General features: G+C 40.4%; 1 protein-coding gene and 1 pseudogene across 1 annotated transcript in view; one reads left to right on the forward strand and one right to left on the reverse strand.

Annotated features, from left to right (window-relative positions):
* The window catches only part of LOC100765287 (zinc finger protein 431), a 78,767-nt gene extending 60,890 nt beyond the window's left edge, over window positions 1-17,877 (reverse strand). The window contains 1 exon segment of the mRNA XM_027398687.2: window positions 17,747-17,877. Within this exon segment, the coding sequence (XP_027254488.2) occupies window positions 17,747-17,749 (3 nt within the window). The 5' untranslated portion in view covers window positions 17,750-17,877.
* A 345-nt stretch (window positions 17,878-18,222) lies between these two features.
* LOC113833752 lies at window positions 18,223-19,382 on the forward strand (annotated as a pseudogene).
* The last annotated feature ends 3,102 nt before the right edge of the window (window positions 19,383-22,484 follow it).

The raw sequence follows: 22,484 nt of genomic DNA on the forward strand, positions 1-22,484 counted from the left end.
AGTCGTGGAGTAGGAGGGAAAGTAAGATATACATAAATGGAGAAAGGTAAAAGTCTAGAGGGAAAGGTATGTGGGACCATTTGAGTTAAAAAATTGGCTGGAAAAAAGCCAAGTAAAGGACAGGCATTTGTAAGTAATAACATGCAACTGTGTACCAACTTGGGACCTGGGAGGTGCCCTCCCCAACATGTAAAAAACTAAAGAGCTAAAGGACTAAAACATTAAGCAAAATTTATATACCCAACATGGGGCTATATTTCAATATAAGGCCTGAGAATGCAGAAAAAAGTTTCTCCTTAATGAATTTCTGCCTACTGTTTAGCCTTTGAAGAGCCACTACACTAAGCAGCAATGATAACCTCAGTCAAAATGACTGTCACAGCACAATCATGCAAATGCCAGAGCTCTAGGAAGGCTATGTATAGTTCTTGGTGATCTATGTCTGACTGTGCTGAGAGTTTTAGACTTTGCTCTCATGAAATCCTAAGCAGGCATAGACATCTGGAAGGGCATGCTGAAGATCCATGTGTAGCTTAGCAGTCTAATGTTTGCTTTGGCAGTAAAAAGGCTAAAAGGCATACAGTAAAATGGGTCCAGACGTAAATGGAATTGAAAGAGGGACAGTTGAAATAAAGGAGTCTGTATTCTTTATGAATGCCTTAACTTTAAAAAAGCAAAAATATTTGTCAAATGAGAATCCAAAATGCTTTGGAGAAGCAGTTCTGCTTTTGTTTCCACAGGAAACAAGAGGCTATGGATTTGCTCCATGTTGACATAGATATGGTTATAGCAAGTGAGACCTCTTGAACTTGACAGGCCATATATATCAACTAAAGTAACTGATGCTCATTGTAGGAATTGAACTTAATATCAAATTTTCTCAGGGACCCTTTAAGGTCCTTGCTTTCATCCACAGACAGCAGGAAGCATCTGGAGAACATGACTCTGACATTCCCAAATGTTGGTGGGTGGGAGGATTTTGATTATTTGATGGGTTACAGATAACTGTTATATTTAGGGAAATGTAGGAATCATAAGATAAAAGGGTAGATTATTGAATCGACTATAACTTAAAAACAATTATTAATCTCAAATATTTTGTATACTAATAGAGGTTTAAGTTAATTTCTGTTACAACCCACTGTATGTATGCTTGTACTCTTGCTTAAAAAAATCTTTGTATATTGATACAAATTTGAATTTTTCTGTTAAAACATATTATATGTTTCCACTCATATTATCTGAGTGCCAGAATGAATTGCTAATTTTATTTTAGCTTTTCATCCATAAAGATAATTGAGGGTATCTCTGAGGAAAATTTCTACTCCAGTCTCAATTGCAACAAAGTAATGATTTCTAAGTTTCCTGTTTTTCAAACAATAATGACCTTAACAATAATGGTTATAGTATTACCTGTGACCCTAGATTGGTGAACTTTTGGAGTCATGGTGTTGTGCTCCTTCTGCAGGAAAATATTAATGGAGGAGCCAATCCTATGATAGTCATTGGATGCTTCTATCATTTGTCACAGAAAATATTTTGTGATATGTGTATCTCCATCACTCACTGAAAAAGAATCTCAATTTCACAGGCTGAAATTTCTTGTATGAGATCTGAACTCATTCAATGAAGTTGTCTTGAAGATTTTGCCTAATTGTAATTTTAACATAGCTTTATGTTAACTACGGTTCTACTATCCTCTTCAAAGACAGCAGAGTTTGCAAGTCAACCCTGAATTTTGAAGAATATGTGTCTGCTCATTTTTAATATTATTGATAACATTGATTATAGAGGGTATATCAATAACATTCATTAAGCTACATGATAGCTTTAAGTAATGTCACATATTTATATAACTTTCCTGAAGTTAGACACGGCACTAAAAATTACCCACTCAGTTGCTGTACATAGAAATGTTAAATAACTCTTACCCCTTAATTTTAATTTTAAATACTTATCTATTTATTTATTTATGTGTATGAACACACGTGCCTGCGTGTGTGTGTGTGTGTGTGTGTGTGTGTGTGTGTGTGTGTGTGTGTGTGTAGATCAGATGACAGCCATCGGGAGTCAATTTGCTCTTCCCCCCATCATAGGTCCTACATTAAGGTAGGAAGGCAGGGGAGCAATGACCTTCATCCACTCAGCTATTTCAAACACTTTTTAATATTAGCTAGCTTAAAGGGTTAAATTCAACAGATTAAAAGTAACAGATCACACCAGTGATTCTCCAACCATGGGTTGAAACTCCTTTGGCAAACATCTTCCTACAAACAAATTTGCATTACCATTGCACTGCCAAAATTACAGTAATTAAGTAGAAATGAAAATAACTTTATGGTTAGACATCACCACAACATGAAGGTTTACAACCATTGCTCTAGGAAACTTGCCCATCAATTTATATTTACTTTCTATTGTTAAACTAAAACCCTTTTAGTTTAATCCCTCTTTTAGTTGTATATACCGATACATTTTCCAATTTATCCAACCTAGTTGTTTTCAATTTATTTGTTGTTATGGCCTATTTACAAGTATCTAAGTCATAGACACTTGAGTTTGCGCGTGTCTATCAGTCCACACATTTAACATTTCTGAAGATAATCTCCGGGGCACAGCTTATATTTAACTGCAATATCCTCTTCATAATTTAATATAAAATGCATATCCAAGATTTGAATAACTTAAAATGTAACTAATACACCCTTTATAGCTAACTTATCTCACATTAATGTCACAGCCCTATTTTCCCTTTAAGGATGTGGTCAGAGTCTCCTGTTTATAATCTTTATGTGTTTTGAATTTCAGGATGTGATATTTAGTAATTATCTTCATTGTTTTTTAACATTCAAGATCTAGATGTGAGCACATCTGACACAGAGTGGAAGGTTTGGGATAGAACCTGTGGTTAGATAGGTGATCATGAGAGGCGAGAAAGAAATGCTGAAAGTTAATTAGTTCTTCAGACCTCTGGTCTTAGTGATATTAAGGGTTCTACATTCTGATGAATATTATCTTCTATGCTTTCTATTTTTTTAAATTTAAATTAGAAACAGTCTTACTTTATATAGCTGCCCCAGTTCTGTGTCCCTCCCATCTGACCATACCTGATATCGACCCCTATCCATCCCTCTTCTGCTCGATAGAAAAGCCGAGGCCTTCCATTGGGAATCATCAAAGTCCATCACATCATTGGGGTGGTACCTAGGCCAGTGTGTCTAGGGTGACAGAGTTTCCCTCTATGGGGAATAGGCTCCCAATGTCCATTCCTACACTAGAGATAAGTACTGTTCCATGGCTAAAGGCCCCATACACTGCCCACCTCTCCTAACTGACTCCCACATTTGGTAAACCTAGTTCTGTCCTAAGCTGGTTCTGAACTGTCAGTCTGAAGTCCTTGTTCAGGTCACCTATTTCTGTGAGTTTCCCCAGCCTGGTCATGAATACATTGCTCATCACACCTCACTCTCTACAACTGGATTCCTGGCATTTTGCTCAGTACTTAGCTGTGGGTGTCTGCTTTTTGCTTCCATCAGCTACTGGATGAAGGCTCTAGGATGGCATATAAGGTAGTCATCAATCTCGTTATAAGGGAAGGACATTTAGGATAGCTTCTTCACTATTGCTTAGAATCTTAGTTGGGTTCATCCTTGTATATATCTCTGGACATTTCCCTAATGCCAGAAAACAGCAGAACATGCCACACAGAAGGAACTTAACAAGGTTCATAGGTGCTCAGAGAAAGTAAAGTGGCTATCATGGAGCCTGCACGGCACTATCTCAGGAACTCTGCAAACATACTATGGTTGTTTGGCTTGGTTTGTTTGTGGGATTCCTATCAGTAGTTCTTGTGGTGTCTCTGACTCTTTTGCCTGCTCTTGGGACACTTCCTTCTATTGAGTTACCTTGGTCAGCCTTTTATGGGGGTTTGTGTATAGTCTTATTGCACCTTGTCATGGTATATTTGGTTGATATACAGGGAACCCGGCCAGTTTCCCACCCAGATACAAGGAGAATCCAACACATTGTCTGCCATTGCTCACCATCTGCTTCTTCCCTTCTGCAGACAGCAGAACCTAGCTCACCATGTTGTGGTTTCCCAGACCACAGAAGCTCTCATCTCTGCTCCCTGCAGCAGTAACTGAACCACAGAACACAAAACCACTGGCTCCTCTTCAAAGCCAAGATTGAAGTATGGTGATTAGAAGAGCCCCGCACCACTGCTGACTGGCAGGTCACATGAAGGGATAGTGAGGCTTGATTGGATAGTGAGGCTTGAGTGACAGGAGCACCTACCATAGGGATAGAGTGTGCTTGAAGACACAGTATTGTGGTTCCTGGCTGTGCCTCCCACAAAAGAAAAAAAAAAAAAACCCTTTCTAGATCAACAAAGATATGCATTTCAATAACACTGGCCCCTGGCTTGGATTGCAAACCCTGATATCTTCCTCTCCTCCATAGGGACTTCCCTTTATCCTCCTGAATATAATTGAAAACTTTCTTTCTGAGGATGCAGCAATCTAAATCAGACCAAATCAAACTGATTTTGAAAAAGCTCATGTTTAATGGACATAGTCCTCCTGGATGCCTTCCATTCCCCAGAGGAGAGATGGGAAAGGGAGACCTGAAAAACCATGAGTCTAGTCACTGAGGGACTGTTTAAGTACCTGTGGCAGTGTTCATGAATATCTCTGGAGGAAAGGTCATTACTTGTCATAATTTTGCTTTCTGAGTTTCTGCAGGTTTTGGAGGAAGATTGGGGACAAGGCTTTGGTAGAAACTTCACCATAACATTCTAGACTCTTTGAGTATTTGGAAGCCAGTGCCTAAAATGTAGCTTTTACCACAACAATAATATGACTATCTAGTTTGTACAGATCACCATACTAGGTGGGTGGAGTCATTCCTTGTCTCATAGGTGGAAAAGTACCCAGACAGAATATTAAAAATTAGAGAGAGATTTAAGGACACAAAGGGAAATGTTTCTTCTGTGGTTTCATACTAAAATCATATGAACTGAAGGTACTTTCTTTCTGGTTGTCACAGGGACTTCAGACAAATAGGAAAGTAAAGAAGGAACCAGATCTCAAATTAAAAAAAAAAAAAAAAATAGGTCTTCCTCCCTTCACAAGCCTGGAAGATGGCTCCATTGCTTTCAGTTTATTCCAGAAATTCAGATCAAACTCTAGGCAAATGAATAATAAGAGAAAGAGTAGTATTCAAGGAAATTTGAATACTTAGAGGTTAATGAGCTAGGAAGACTGTGCTAATGAGCTCTATTGTTAGACCCCACATCTTCCTCCATGGGTCAGTGAGAAAAAAATGCAGCTGCATCATTTAAGTTTCTTTACAGGAAAGGTATGGTAGAGTGCATCTCTCCAGGTATCTATAAAGTAGATTTATTAGAATGTCTCACAAGCTGTGGTCCAGGTAGCCCAACCATGGTCTCCTACCAATGGAAATTTGAAGGATCCAGTAGATCATTTCACAGCCTTTAGGCTAAATCAAATTAATCAAATTAAGAATCCACTAATTGTTCAGTCCGTGAGGCTGGACATGCCAGCTTGTCTCTTTATACACAAAAATTCCAAAGAAGTGGGATCTGAGTGGGGAAAGGAATGAATTTGGTAGTGAGAACTACAAAAAGCAGGCAAAAAGCAACAGCTTCCTTCTTCAGTATTGTTTCCTTCTACTTTGCCTCCTTTCAGAAAGTGAGATCCAGGTTGTAAGTGGATCACATTCTGTGTTTGATGGTTTATTTTTGTTGATGCTGTTGTTGTTTTTTTGTGTGTTTTCAAGAAATGCTTTATGTGAGTAGCCCTGGAAATCATTCTGTAATCCAGGCTAGTCTGAAACTCAGAAAGTCCCATGGCGTCTTCCTCCTGGTTTTAAAGGTATGCACTGCTACCAAACACCTAAAGGAGGATCTTATCCCTCAAATGATATAAATTATTGAAGGGTTTTCCCATTTAAAAAATTTCAATTAAGTGAATCCCTCTCAGGTATACCAATTCTTTGTGAGTTAGGTAATTCCAGAATAGCCATCTCAACCACCAACACAGAAGACATGAGACAATTGTCTTGCCTGAATAAAAAAAAACAATAAATAAATAAATAAATAACAACAACAAAAACAAGTGAATCAAAGATCCCAACATAAATCCAGCCACAGTGAACCTCTTAGAAGAGAGAGTAGGGGGTACCTTGTAGAATTTTTGTAGTAGACCGATTGCTGAACATAACAACATTAGTGCTAACATTGAGATCCCCAATTAATAAATGTGACCTCATGAAACTGAGAAGTTTCAGCCGGGCGTTGGAGGCGCACACCTTTAATCCCAGCACTCGGGAGGCAGAGGCAGGCGAATCTCTGTGAGTATGAGGCCAGCCTGGTCTCCAGAGTGAGTGCCAGGATAGGCTCCAAAGCTACACAGAGAGACCCTGTCTTGAAGAAAAAAAAAAAAAAAGAAGAAGAAGCTGAGAAGTTTCTATAAGGCAAAGGACATAGTCAAGAAGACAAAAAGGCAGCCCCCAGAATGGGAAAATATATTCCTCAACCCCACATTTGACAGAGAGCTGATTTCCAAAATATACAAAGAACTCAAGAAGCTCATCATCAAAACCACAAAAAAATCCTTAAATATCCTTCTCTGTTACTGAGATTGATGACTACCTTATTTGCCATCCTAGAGTCTTCATCCAGTAGCTGATGTAAGCACAAGAAGACACCCACAGCTAAACACTGAACCAAACTCCTGGAATCTAGTTTCAGATAGGGAGGAGTGATGAGCAAATGGGTCAAGACCAGGCTGGAGAAATCCACAGAAACAGCTGACCTGAACAAGGGGTTGCTCATGGACCCCAGACTGATAGCTGGGAAACCAGCATAGGACTGTTTGAAGCCCCCTGAACATGGGTGTGAGTTAGGAGGCCTTGGCAATCTATGGGGCCTCTGTAGTGAATTACTATTTATCCCTAGTATACAAATGGACTTTCACAGCCCATTCCACATGAAGCAACACTCTCAGCCTAGAGACAAAGGGGAGGGCCTAGGCCCTGCTCCAAATGACAAGACAGACTTTGAAGATCCCTCATGGATGGCCTCACCTTCCCTGGGGAGTAAAAGGTGATGGAATGGGGAGTCAGTGAGAGGCAGGGGAGGAGGGGAGGGGAAGGGAACAGTGATTGACATGTAAAACAAGCTTGTTTCTAATTTAAATTTAGAAAAGAAAGAAATGCTCCTGGAAACAAAGAACAAGAGAAAAGCAAAGAAAAAGGAAAATGATTTCAAATCTGATTCCATGAATTATGTCACATAACATGGATTCCGCCAAATCTACCTGCACAGTACCATGCACACTTGAGAAATCTACAACCCCAGAAACTGCTTTTCTACCATGGGACTAAACTTCATTGAACCACATCATTGTGGTTAGTTGCACTAAGTTTCAAGCATTCTAATCAACTATTCATGAAAGACAATACACATCACCATTTTACTACAAGATCATAAATTATTTGCAATACAAACCCGAAAATGGAATGCAATATTCAGAACATCTAGAAACCAGCCTTTCAGTTTTATAATCTCTCCTAACAGAAGCAGGGCCCATATGTGAACACTTGGCAGTGATACTGCAAGAATTATATCCTCCCGTGACAGGGCTGCAGAGTCTCCCATACTTCAAGGAAAAGAGTACAAAGGTCACTGCCCAGGTCACCACATGGACCAAAAGAACTACAGTCTGGCTCATGGTCCATCCAAGTCCCAACAGAATTGAAAGCTCACTGGGTGGTGGTGGCACATGCCTTTAATCCCAGCACTTGGGAGGCAGAGGCAGTAAGATCTCTGATTTCATACAAGACTGGTCTACAAGGTGAGTCCCAGTACACCCACAACTGTTACAGGGAAATCCTGTCTTGAAAAACAAGGAATCAGTAACTAACTAACTAAATAAATAAATAAATGAAATGATAGCTCAAAAGCCCTGCTCTGAACACTATACACTCGCCATGGTATAGCTTGTGGTCTTTCTTACAACTCTTTTCATCAAAGGCAGAAGAAACTACGGCAAGAAACCACAAATTACATCACTGCTAATGGCCCACCCCCTCAAAAAAACCCACATTGGCTAGGGCCACCCAGCTAGGAGTCATATTATCAGCTTCCCTACTGGATGATCAGAGATCAAATGACTCAGACAGCACAGTCCTTCCAGCTCTGCCCAACAAGCACAGTAGACAGAGCCCGAGTCTACAAAGTTTGTATTTTAGTAGACATTCCTCCTCTCTCTGTTCCTTATTGAAAGCACGGGGTTTTTGTGTGCACAGTCCATTACACACTCAATGTCCTGTGCAGCAAACCCATTGACTCAGAGATGGGAAATCCTTCAACCAAACACAGGTCACATTCACAAAGTAACTGTTGTTACTGTGTAACTGAGTTAAAAAAAAAAAAAAAAAAAACAGGCCAGGAATTAGAAAACAATAGGGTATTGATTGGGCTTGGAGGCAGAAAAGACAATGTGAATATGATGCATTTATAATCTCAAAATTATTTTGAAAACTTGAAAAAGGCATTAGGGCCATGTGCTCTAGAGACTGAAGACTTGTATCAGAGCACATTAAAGATTTCTTATACCATTTCTCTAAAGATAAGTACCATAAACCAGAAAAATATCATTCTTTAGAAATGGATACTACCAGTTAAGTAAAAATAGAATCACACAGCCAGGATATTCCTTAAATTATTTAATAAGTACACCATTGCTCTGAAACAACAGGTCATTGTTCAGGGACAGGGTCCTGAGGTCCTGTGTACATAAGTTGAAAAAGGTAACTGCCCACAATTTTCAAGAATAGAGGAATAGGGGAATATCAAATACTCAATTACATTTGAGGAAATGAATTCAGGAATCTCTGCTCCTGTTTTTCATAATATTCTGGACCCTCATGGACTAGAGAAATTCCATATTTCAGACTTTGCCATCATAAGCACACACAGCTTTACTAACATGCCTCTTTTATTCCGCACATGGCACACTCCTTGGTTTTCCTTTGGTTCCAGAATCTACCAGAACTTCTGGTGTCCACTGAAAGCAGTGTCCTCTTAGATTCTCTGAAAGTGTTTCAAATCTCTTCCAGATTCATGAGCTCTCCATGAGCCCTTCAATCTTGGATTGTTAGTCAAGACATTAAGGAAGAATAATCCCTGCAAACCCAAAACAGTCTGGGTTCTAGCCAGATAAGCAAGTAAGGGTACTTTCTGTTCATGAACCCTATTGTATGTCAATTCTACTATTAACTTTAATCACACTGTATTCAAAGTCAGGAGCCAGAGAATAATAAATGTTTATGCTTATTATATAATCCAGTACCAATACCATGGACAGGAATGGTGTTATCACTTCTGGAAGGGGGAAGAGTCTTCTCATTTTAGTGAACTCAATATACAAGCTAATGTCTCATACACATACCACAGAGAATAATATGATTTAGATAAGCCTTCACAGTTGTGCCTGGAGAAGTGTCCTTGACTAAATATAGATCTTATCAAGTTGAAAATCAATATTAACCACCACACAAAATTGACATAATTTTCTGTGTAGATGATAAAACCTTCCTAATTTAGTGATATCTCAAATACAAATGATCCCTGATTGATTCCAAAATGGAAAACCTTGAGTATGGATTTACTCCTTTACCGCATGTAAGCAGCAATTTTCTGAGAATTACAAGGACAGAATTGTGAATCTCATGTAGAGTAAGGCATACTGCAGAAGTCTTCTGATCAATGATTTTACCTTATTAAATCAGAATCCCAGCCAAGTCTAAGAAGGAACTGACCTATAACCTTTTTACCAAAGAGAAGCAGAGAAAGAGCAAGATAGACAAACAGATGTAGATAGAGAGATATACACAGAGGGAAAGACACACACACACACACACACACACACACACACACACACACACACACACACACAAGAAAGAGAGAGAGAGAGAGGAGAGAGAGAGAGAGAGAGAGAGGCAGAGAGAGAGACAGAGAGAGAGAGAGAGAGAGAGAGAGAGAGAGAGAGAGAGGAAGAGAACTTCCTAATACCCAATGAAATATAAATTGCAAAGTCACCAAAACTGTCACATCTTTTTATAAATACTTAAGTGTGGTTGGCTCTCTCAAGATCACACTTTCCCCAAATTCATTCTTTCTAGTAATATCTGTACTAAATACAGGATAAAAATCTTTTTTACTGAGATGTTTTCACTTGAGGAAGAACAGGTGATCTCTGTAGGTTCCAGGCCTAGCTTATCTACCAAGCAATGAGTTCCAGGCCAGACAGGTTAGAAAGAGACTGTGTCTCAAAACAAACTCACTCAAAAATGTCTAGTTAATAAACTTAGAACTGTGAAAATGTTTTAACAGATAAATTACTCCCCTTATATTTATCCCTTCACTTTTGCATTCTAAAGAGAGTTGCTACAGTACATGACTATAATCCAATGCTTTTGATGACAGATAAAATGCAGACAGAAGATATCCTGCCAAGTCGATTTATGTGGCATGACAACCTAGTAAACCTGTCTCAAAAAATGCTAATTATAAAAGACAAACACCCAAAGGTGTTCTCTGGTATTTACACCCAAACCATAACACTTTACCCAACTCCACATGTAAAGAATCACATACATGCAAACGGACATAAGTAAATAAATGATAAAATTAAAATAGGTTTGTTTGGCACACACCCTTTATTGCAACCTGGGCACCAGAGACAAGCATGGTTCTGTGAATTCGGGGCCAACCTCATCTGCATTCTGAGTACAAGGACAGCCAAAGATATGTAGAAGAACAGTGTCACAAAATAAAATTCAAACTCTGATTATCATTGACTCATCCTGAAATCCTTTTCCAAAATTCACTGAAGTGTTCCAGCTTAATCTCACCAGAGTTCCCCAGATACAGGACAATATCTCTTAAAGTCGTTTTTTGGTGTCTGCCACTGGTGGATATCAAAGCATTTTCAGATATGAATATAGCTGAGTATGGAAGTAGAGATAGACATATCTCCTTGAATTCATGGCAATTTGAACTACATAGTGAATATGACAGTAAGACAATTCTCAATCACACCCCCCCCCCCCACACACACACCCCACACACACACAGACACACACACACACACAGACACACACACACACACAGACACACACACACATTCACAAATACATTTGAACATAATTTTGCCCTGTTGCTTGAGACAAGATCTTATAGGAAAGCTCTAGCTAGTAAAACTCATAGTGTATATTTTAGTGAATACTATATTTTGAATATTTTAAAACAAATTCTAGTAAACACTTCAGTCTATACCATTAGCTCATTATTCAAATCATGACAGTTTTCTATACAAGAGGGAGCTTCCAAACAATTATCTTTGTATTTACTTATGTTCAAGAGAACTGAAAGTGGAAGAAATTTTACACTGTTTATATTCCTATGTGTATCTTTACTCTAATCATTCTACAAAATCAGTATCAATAATTCCTTGAACATTTGTCTAATTTAGATACATTTTAGCTAGTTTATCTCTAAATTTTCTTTTAATGCTATGTCTCCAATTCTGGAAGCTGAAATAATGCTTATTAAAGTAATTTTTCAGCTACCAGTAACCCAGTGAATTTTTAAGAGTGTCTTTGTAAATAGATATAAATCTTCCAAGTATGGTGTTGAAAGTTTTGTAAAACCACTCTACTTTTAATTTTATCTGGATCAAAAAAAAAAATAAAAGGTAATTGTTGATACATCATGATAAATTATTTGTTGCACTATCAGCACATTGATTTCAATACCTGTTATTGTATGTTACATGAAATTAGAATGACTAAAATTGAATACTAGGTTTTGTATTCATAACACATGATGAACAAGTACATAAGCCTATGTATAATACAATCTTCTCAAAAGTAAATCTGGCAGTGTTTCTCATATTTCCTCTCTCAAAGGTATGGAATCATGTACTGACTTAGGGTTTCTATAGCTGTGAAGAGACAGCATGTTCATGGCTAATTATTTAAAGGAAAAACATTTTATTGGAGTGGCTTACAATTGCAGAGGTTTTATCAAGTATCATCATGGTGCAACATGGTAGAATGTCAGCAGACATGCTGCTGTAGAAGGAGCTGGACATTGACCATCATGACCACAGGCAATGGGAAGAAGACTGGGACACTGTTCATGGCTTGAGCATATATATGATCTCATTATATACCCCTTAACAGAGGAATCTAAAAATGGCTGGAAGGCACTTAAGAAAGAGCTCAAAATCCTTAGCCATCAGGGAAGTGCAACTCAAAACAACTCTGAGATGCCATCTTACACTGGCCAGAATTACTAAAATAAAAAACACCAAGGACAGTCTATGCTGGAGAGGATGTGGAGAAAAAGGAACACTCCTCCATTGCTGGTGGGAGTGCAAACTTGTAAGACCACTTTAGATATCAGTATGGTGGTTTCTTCAGAAAATGGGAATCAGTCTACCTCAAGATCCAGCAATTCCTCTCTTGGGCATATATGCAAAGAATGCACATTCATGCAACAAGGACGTATGTTCAATTATGTTCATAGCAGAGTTGTTTGTAATAGCCTGAACACGGAAGCAACCTAGATGCCCCTCAACTGAAGAATGGATGGAGTAAATGTAGTATATTTACACAATGGAGTACTACTAACAAAAACAAGCAATGGAATCTTGAAATTCACAGGCAAATCACAAAAAGAAAAACATGGTATGTACTCATTCACATATGGATTTTAGACATGTAGCAAAGGATAACCAGCCTACAATCCACATTATCAAAGGAACTAGGAAATAAGGAGGACTCTAAGAGAAAAATGCATGCCCCCCACCCCCCGCCAGAGAAGGGGAAGGGGACAGGATTGCCTGAACTAATTAGGAACATGAGGAGAATGACAGGGGGAGAAGAGGAGGGGAGAGGAAGAAATGAGAGAGCAGGAAGCTTGAGTCGGGAAAATAATAGAGAACAGGATGAGAGATACCATATCAGAGGGACCCATTATAGGTTCGAGGAGAGATCAGGAACTGGGGAGATTTCCAGAGATCTACAAGGATAACACCAACGACAATCTAAGCAATAGTGGAGAGGCTACCCTAAATGCCCTTCCCCTATAATGAGACTGATGACTACCTTATATGCCATCCTAGACCCTTCATCCAGTGGCTGATGGAAGCAGAGGCAGAAGCTTGTCACCAAAACACCCAAAAATCCAATTAGAAAGTGGGATACAGAATTAAATAGAGACTGATCAATAGAGGAATCTAAAAGGGTCGAAAGACACTTAAGAAAGTGCTCAATATACTTACCATACAGGGAAGTGCAAATCAAAACAACTCTCAGGTAGCATATCGCTCTTGTCAAAATGACTAAAATCAAACACACCAGTGTTTATGCTGGACACAATGGGGAGAAAGGAGAACACTCCTCCACTGCTGGTGAAAGTGCAAACATGTACAGCCACTTTGGAAATAACTATGATGGTTTCTCCGGAAAATGGGAATCAGTCTACCACAAGATCCAGCAATTCCACTCTTAGGCATATAGCTAAAAAATGAACATTCATACAAGAAGGACATCTGTACAACTATGCTCATAGCAGCATTATTTCTAATAGTCAGAACCTGGAAGATATGGTACATTTACACAATGGAGTACTACTCAGCAGAAAAAAACAATGGAATCTTAAAATTGACAGGCTAATGGATGGAAGTAGAAGAACACATCCTGAGTGAGGTAATCCAGTCACAAAAAGACAAACATGGTGTGTACTCACTCATATATGGGTTTTAGACATGGAACAAAAGACTACCAGCTTACAATCTACACCACCAGAAAAGCTAGGAAACAAAAATGACCCTAAGAGAGAAATAATTGGTCCCCAGGAGAAGGGAAAGGGACAAAATCTCCTGAGCTAATTGGGAGCATGATGGGAGGGGACAGGGAGTTAGGAGAATGAGAAGGGGAGATTAGGGGGGGAGAGGAGGACTTGAGGGAGCAGGAAGATTGAGTCAGGGGAAGAATAGAGGTGAGCAAGAAAAGATATACCATAATAGACAGAGCCATTATAATTTTAAAGAGAATTCTGCAACCAGGGAAATGTCCAGAGACCTACAAGAATGACAAAAACTAGCAATCTAAGCAATAGGCGAGAGGTTACCTTAAATGCCCTTCTCTGATAATGAGATCAGTGACTACCTTATATGCCATCCTAGAGCCTTTATCCAGTAGCTGATGGAAGCAGAAGCAGACAACTATATCTAAATATTGAGCCAAACTCCTGGAATCCAGTTGCAGAGAGGGAGGAGTAATGAGCAAAGGGGTCAATGCCAGACTGGAGAGACTCACAGAAACAGCTGACCTGAACAGCGGGTTGCTCATGGACCCCAGACTGATAACTGGGAACCCAGCATAGGACTGATCCAGGCCCCCTGAAATGGGTGTCAGTTAGTAGGCCTGAGCAATCTATGGGGCCACTGGTAGTTAGTGGATTAGTATTTATCGCTAGTATACAAATGGACATTGGGAGCCCATTCCACATAAGGCAACACTCTCTCAACCTAGAGACACAGGACAGGGCCTAGGACATGCTCCAAATGATATGACAGACTTTGAAATTCGCTCATGGAGGCCTCACCTTCCCTGGAGAGCATAAAGGGGATTGAATAGAGGGTCAGGGGAGGAGGGGAGGGAGAGAGAACTGTGATTGACATGTAAAACAAGCTTGTGTCTAGTTTAAATTAAAAAAAGAAATGATCCCTGAACCAAAAAAAAAAAAAAAAAGCAAAGAAAGAAAAGAAAAAGAAAATCAAAGAAAAAGAAAAGTGATTTTAAATGTGACTCCACGGCTTATGTCACATAACATGGAATCTGCCCAATCTACCTGCAGAGCACCATGCACACTTGAGAAATCTCTACACATCGAAACTCCTTTTCTCCCCTGGAACTAAATTTCACTGAATAACAACATTGTGGTTAGCTGCAACCACCAAGTTACAATTCTAATCATGTATTGGTGAAAGATGATCCAAGTCACCATCTTTCTACAAGTTCTTAAATTATTTGCAATATTTATAATACTAACTTGAAACTTCTAGAAACCAGAACTTAGGTTTTCTAATCTGTCTTCCCACTGCTATCAAAAGGAATGTCCATAATTGAACACTTGGCAGTGATACTGCAAGAACTATATCCCCACATGCCAGGGCTGAAGTCTCCCATTACCCAGTAAATCCATACTGGGAGGAACAGAATACAAAGGCCACTGCCCAGGTCACCACATGGACCAAAAGAACTATAGTCTGGCTCATGGTCCATCCAAGTCCCAACAGAATTGAAAACTCACTGGGTGCCGGTGGCACATGCCTTTAATCCCAGCATTCTGGCAGTAAGATCTCTGTGAGTTCAAGACCATACTGGTCTACAAAGTGAGTCCCAGGACAGCGACAACTGTTACACAGGGAAGCCCTGTCTTGAAAAACAAGCAGTCAATTAAAAAATAAATGGAATGATAGCTCAACAGACCTGCTGTGAACACCATATACTCAACATGGTATAGCTTGTGGTCTCTCTTACAACACATTTCAGCAAAGGCAGAAGAAACCATGGCAAGAACCCACAAATTACCTGACACTAGTACTCCTGACTGCTCACACCCACCCATAAAAAAACCTTACATTGGCTAGGGCCACCCTGCTAAGCTTCATATTAGCAGCTTTCCTCCTATGTGATCAGAGATCAAATGACGAAGACAACACAGTCCTTCTAGCTCTGGCCTTCCAGCACAGTAGACAGAGGCCTAGTCTAGAAAGTTTGTATTTTAGTAGACATTCCTCCTCTCTCGTAGAGCACATCCTGTTCCTCATCCAAAGCACAAGGTACTTTGTGTGCCCATTCCATTACGCACTCAATGTCCTGTGCAGCAAATGCCTTGCTTCCACAGTAACTGTGGTTACTGTGTAACTGAGTTAAAGAAAAACAGGCCACAGATTAGAATACAATGGGGTATTGATAGGGCTTGGAGGAAGAAAAGACAATGTGAGCATGATGCATTTATAATCTCAAAAACTATTTTGAAAAGTTGAAACAGGCTTATGGCCATTTACTCCAGAGACTAGAGACTTTTTATTAGAGCACATTAAATATTTCTTAAACCATTTCTCTAAAGATAAACACCATAAACTAGAAAAATACCAGTCCTTAGAAGTGGATAGTAGCAATAAAGTAAAATACAATCACACAGCCAGGATTTTCCTTCAATAGTTTCTAAGTAGACCACTGACCTGAAACAACAGGTCATTCTTCAGGGACAGGATCCAGAGGTGAAGGTCATGGGGAATATGGAAGATACGACAAGCAGAGTGTAGAAACGGTAAATGCTAGGAATTGCAGAGTATAGCCCAGAATAACTAAGCTTCTTAAGAATAGCATCCTGTACACACATAAATGGTGTCAGGGATCAAAGGATATGGGAGAATCACATGAAGTCATCAAAAACTATCATATAATCAGAGAAATTCAGGAGGAGACTAGTCAAACAATGCCACACAAGGGAAACAGAATATATCAAGAACATTACTGACTTAAGAAACAGTGGCGTGGCCTTAGGACAGACAACAATAGCTCCATATGCTGGCAAAAGTTTGGTTCTCATGATTTGAAGCAACCCTTCCAAAAATTCCTGGCCCCAGACCATCACCAGCTCTCGCAAACATATTACAGATTTTTAGAGAAGTAGCTCAGTTTTATTGTCAATACCTCACGCCCCAATGAATGCTCCCAAGCCCTAGACCATAGGCTGCTACTAAATCCTGCCAGCCTAAGGGCTTAAATGAAAGCCTTGCTTGATGAGGTGAATTCTTAACACAACTGTGTATTATTTTCAAATAATTGTTACCTGGTCTCATATTGCCCACCTGACAAAACTGTGTTTTTTTCTCAAGAAAAAAAAAAAAAACTAGAATTTTATGACACCAGGGTTTAAGTTTTCTTGTAACCCTGTAAAGTCTCCATGAGCAGCTTGTCAGAGACCTGTTCTTTGATACGGGGATGGGCCTAGTGGCTTGTTGTAAATCAGGGATAGCTTTTTGGAGCCAAATGTCTGGACAATCCTAGTGAACAAATGAGTATCCTAGCATCCAAACAAGGCTGGTTAGCATATACTTACTTATGGGTGTTTCAGAAGCAGTCCACCCTCAGCTCAATAGGGAGGACTTACTATTTCCTAAACATTGGTAAATCCTTTATATCACCAATTCTACTCTCCTACATTATGGCATAACAGGGGACTGCTACCCAACAAATCAGATGCCTGTGGACATCCTGCACAAAATTAACTATAAATGAAGATTTCATTTAAATGTTAAATGCAGAGTGTTAAATGTCAAGAAGATACTGGAAAAACTAGCCATCTCTGATTTAGGCGAGCTGCTTTCCATGTATAATCTAGAATGTTGAAGTTGATTAGAAACGTACTCCTCCAGCCAGTTCCCTCCTCCCAATGCTCTGATCAGGTTAAGCCCGCAGAGCAAAGTTACTGAGAGACCTCCTGCATGGGACTTCACAAGACAGGAAATCTGGACCTACTGTGCCCCCAGATACAGGGAGGACCACCACCACACTGTCTGCCACACCTCACCATCTGCTCCTCCCCGTGTGCAGACAGCATCCTCTAGCTCACCATGTTGTGGTTTCCCGGATCTCTGAAGCTCTCAGCACAGCTCCCTGCAGCAGCAACTGCAGCACGGCACACAAAACTGCTGTCTCCTCTGCAAAGTCAAGCCTGAAGCCTCGTGACAGGAAGAGCCCGGTACCACTTCTGAGTGGCAGGACACATGCAGGGCCTGATTGGATAGTGAGGCTTGAGTGACAAGAGCACCTCCCATAGGGTTAGAGTGTGCTTAAAGACACAGTATTGCGGTTCCTGGCTGTGCCTGGAATACAAGACGAAAAATCTCTTCTAGATCTTCGGCAATATGCATTTCAATAGCACTGGCCCCTGGCTTGGACTGCAGACACTGCTATCTTCCTGGTGCCAATAGGAACTTCCCCTTGTCCTCCTGGATAGAGTTGGAAAGTTTCTACACACCAGCAAGCCTCTCTGATGATGCAGCAATCCAAATCAGACCAAATCAAAATCAATTAGAAAAAGTTCACATGAGAGACGCGGCGCTGGGACAGAGCGGAGCGCTCTGGTTCCACCCACCCCCCACTTCCCTCCCCTCCCCTCCCGTTCCTTCCCTCCCATCTCCTCACTCAGCTGTCTTCTCAGTCTCAGCCGGATCAGAACTATGTGATCGCTGAAATTCCGGGGCCATTGCTGTGTAAACAGTAACGGTGGAGGCTGCAGCTCCTGGAAAAACAGCCACAACATCAGGAGCAAGAGTGGCAGCGGCGGTGGCACTGGCCTCCCTCGCCCCGATCTCCACAGTCGCTGCCCTGGCTGGCTCCGGGGGTGGGCGGAGGGGGTGAGGCAGTGGCGGTGGCTGGAAGACACAGGTCGCCAGCAGGAATTTTATGCATGGGGTTTGTAAGGAAGGGGATAACTGTAGATACTCCCGTGACCTCTCTGACAGCCCACATGGTGCAGAGTGCAAGTATTTTCAAAGAGCGCAATGTGTTTATGGAGACCGCTGCAGACATGAGCACAGCAAGCCACTGCTGATGTACCCCCGCCACCCCTGCAGGGCTCAGTGACAAAGGAAGAGTCAGAGAAGGAGCCAGATGCGGTAGAGACGAAGAAGCAGCTCTGCCCCTATGCTGCAGTGGGAGAGCGTCGCTATGGGAAAACTGTGTGTGTCTCCACGGAGACTCCCGTGACATGTGTGTCCTGCAGGTCCTGCACCCAGTGGATGCTGCCCACAGGTCACAACACATAAACTCTTGCATTGAGGCCCATGAGAAGGACATGGAGCTCTCTTTTGCCGTGCAGCGCAGCAAGGACATGGTATGTGGGATCTGCGTGGAGGTGGTCTATGAAGAAGCCAACCCCAGTGAACACCAATTTGGGATCCTGTCCATCTGCAACCACCTCAACTGTCTCAAGTGCATCTGCAAATGGAGACGTGCTAAGCAATTTGAGAGCAAGATCATAAAGTGAGACTCCTCCCCAAAATAGTTTAGGCTTCCTGAACAAACTTATCTAGCTGTGAATGCGTGTTTCCTGGCGTTTTACTTTTAACACTCTCCTAGTCCATCCATTAAGCTAGCCAATATTCCGCCATCCTTTAAAAACTGTTCTCATAACCGAACAAAAGACACTCAATCCAAACAGAGCAAAGTTAAAAGAAATAAATTTATTTAAACAAAAAAAAAAAGAAGGAAGGAAGGAAGGAAGGAAGGAAGGAAGGAAGGAAGGAAGGAAGGAAGAAAGGAAGGAGGGAAGGAAGGAAGGAAGAAAGAGCTCACGGTTAATGAATACAACCCTCCTGGATGGCCTTCCAGTACCCCAGAGAGGAGATGGGAAAGGGAGACACAAAAAAAAAAAAAACATGAGTCTTGTCTCTGTGTGTTTTCAAGAAATGGTTTATCTGCCAGGCGTTGGTGGTGCACGCCTTTAATCCCAGCGCTAGGGAGGCAGAGCCAGGTGGATCTATGTGAGTTCGAGGCCAGCCTGGTCTCCAGAGTGAGTGCCAGAATAGGCTCCAAAGATACACAGAGAAACCCTATCTCCAAAAACCAAAAAATAAAAAATAAAAAATAAATGGTTTATCTGTGTAGCCATGGAAATCATTCTGTATTCCAGTCCAGGCTGCTCTGAAACTAATAAAATCCCACTGTCTCTTCTTCCTGAGTGCTGCTGTTAAAGTTGTACACTGTTGGGGACACTGACAGACTCTTTATTTTTAAGTAATAAAAGCCTTTAATATTTTGATGTATGAAAATAGACCTTGTTCTGTTTTTTTGACACATTCTTTATATGTAACCCTCATGCCCTTGCCTTGAACTAACAGACAGAACCTCCTGCCTCTGACTCCTACGTGATGTGAATGAAGGCTTGCTTCAGAATGCCTGGCCTTTCTTGAGGTTCTTTGAAACAATCTCAACATGTACCCTTGGTGGGCCCGGCACTGATGAGTAGAGCAGGCTAGCTGCAAGCTCAGAGGTCTTTTTGCCTCTGACTCCAGATACCTGGGGTTGAATTATATTCTGGCACACCTGGCTGGGATCTTTTTATATGAGCACTTAATGTTAATGTTGGTTGTGTTTTGAAAATTGATAATAAAACATTGTGGCTAAACATTTCGGGCCAGTCTTCCTTATTTTGTGACTTTGTCTTTAGGAGGCCAAGGTGACGTGATGCTATTACCTCCAACCAAGCTGCTGTCTAGCTTATGATTTATATATGTAAATCTAAAGATATTGTTCATTTTTCATACTGCATAGGTTTAGATTCATAGTTGAAGAATACTCCTGTTTTTCATTCAGATTTATGTGAATTGTGTTTGGATTTTGTCCTTTTGTCCCCTGTCTACAGGAATTAATTTAAATCACCATTATTACTTTGCTTTCATTTCAAAAAGCTTATTTGGTTTTAGAATTATGATTTTTTGCATATCTTAGATTCCCCATTACTCTAGACAATTTTCATCTTAGAGTAAAACCCACTCTGTGCTCATGCCAGGCAGTTGCTCTACCATTGAGCTGTTTGTTCCCTTCCTTAGAAATGCTTGTTTGATATATGGGAATATTTGTCTTTGGTATGACTTCAGTGAACAGATCAAGACCTTTGCTTAATAAATATTGTATATTAGTTTTTATTTCCTCTGTGATTTTCTCACAGAAGGATAATTGTCCTGTGAGATGACTTCTTAGTTTTTTGTTTTGTTTTGTTTTGTTTTGTTTTTTTGGTTTTTCCAGGCAGGGTTTCTCTGCAGCTTTGGAGACGGCCCTGGAACTGGCTCTAGTAGGCCAGGCTGGTCTCGAACTCACAGAGATCTGCCTGCCTCTGCTTCCCGAGTGCTGGGATTAAAGGCAGGTACCACCACTGCCTGGCAACTTCTTAGTTTTAATGTGTGTTTTGTTTCATGTATCCTATCTTTGAAAAAAAACTAAAGCTTTTCTTGTGGATAGGTTTGAGACTGTGTGTAACGAAGTTTATTTTTTTTGTCACAAATTCTATAAATGTTTTAGCTAAATTACAGTTGCCCTGCTTTTAAAATTTAAATTAACCAATGAATGGGTGTATTTGAGCTATTATTGCTGGGTAGCTGTTCTGGATTTCATCTATGTAGGCCAGGCTGGTCTCAAGCTTGGGACAATCCTGCTACATTCCAAGAGCTGGGATTACAGTTGTGAGCTCAGTATAATATCTTTTATATTCCAGTTATTTTTGTTTGCTAAACTATGTCCAAATTATCGATTGTGTATTGCAGCAATTGTAAAATCTGCTAGTAAATGTAGTTCTTTCTTAAAAGTACACAATCATTGGGACGGATGTTTCCTTTCTTCAGTTGTAAATTAGGAATTTTGAGTTCAGATTAATTAAATTCATGATACATTTTCAGTCCTGTGGAAGTATGAAGATATTATGTGTGTTTAAGTGAAGCTATTATTTCTCTTTGGTAACAGTAACAAATAATGTACTGGGAAGGTCCAGACAAATACAAATTAAGAAATACAATTTTCCTGCAATCACAGAGTATGTTTTTTTTTTTTATGACACTGAGAACAGTGACCTTTAGGATGGGTCATGTCTGCATTTGAAACCAAACCCAAAGGGTGTGGCCACCACTTCTTGTTCACTGACAAGGCAGGAAGCTACTACACTAACCCTTGAGAAGTATCAGAGTGGCAGCCTGGCCCACGCCTACTCATACCTGGTGCTCCCTGTGACTCAACCACATCTAGGAAGGAATTGGTTATCTGCCTGACTTTTACCCAGATTATGAAAAATTGAGTCTTAAGAAATAGTGTTTCTAGATATTGAACATAGCCAGGCACTGTCTCACAAACACTACTTCCACTGCACTGTGCAATGACAATCCATTTTACAGGTATAGTCACAGAGCATACACCCCTAGCCAGGATTGTTGCCAGTTAGTCATAAGGACAACACTAAATGGCAGAGCAGGGATTCCCTTCCTGTACTCCAATTTGCTCTTCACAGGGACAATATATAGTGATCATCTGATTGCATTTTGCCTAATCAGGACCCCAGTGCTCCTGAGAAGAGAGATCTGGGCCCAAGGTCATGCATCTAGGAAATTTTCCAGTTTCTCTAAGGCCCAAGAGAACTTCAGTACCAATGTGGGCAAACAGATGTTTGTTCACTAGTGAGGAGAGCAAAACATACACAGTTTTATTCTAGGCTACACTTTTTTTCTAAGATCCTCCAGCAATCTGCACAAATCCTCCTAATGGTAACAGAAAGGCAAACACTTGGGAATAATTGTCTTAACTGAAGCAAAGTAGAGAGA

The sequence above is a fragment of the Cricetulus griseus genome, chromosome 9 (genome assembly GCF_003668045.3).
Source record: "Cricetulus griseus strain 17A/GY chromosome 9, alternate assembly CriGri-PICRH-1.0, whole genome shotgun sequence".
NCBI lineage: Eukaryota > Metazoa > Chordata > Mammalia > Rodentia > Cricetidae > Cricetulus > Cricetulus griseus.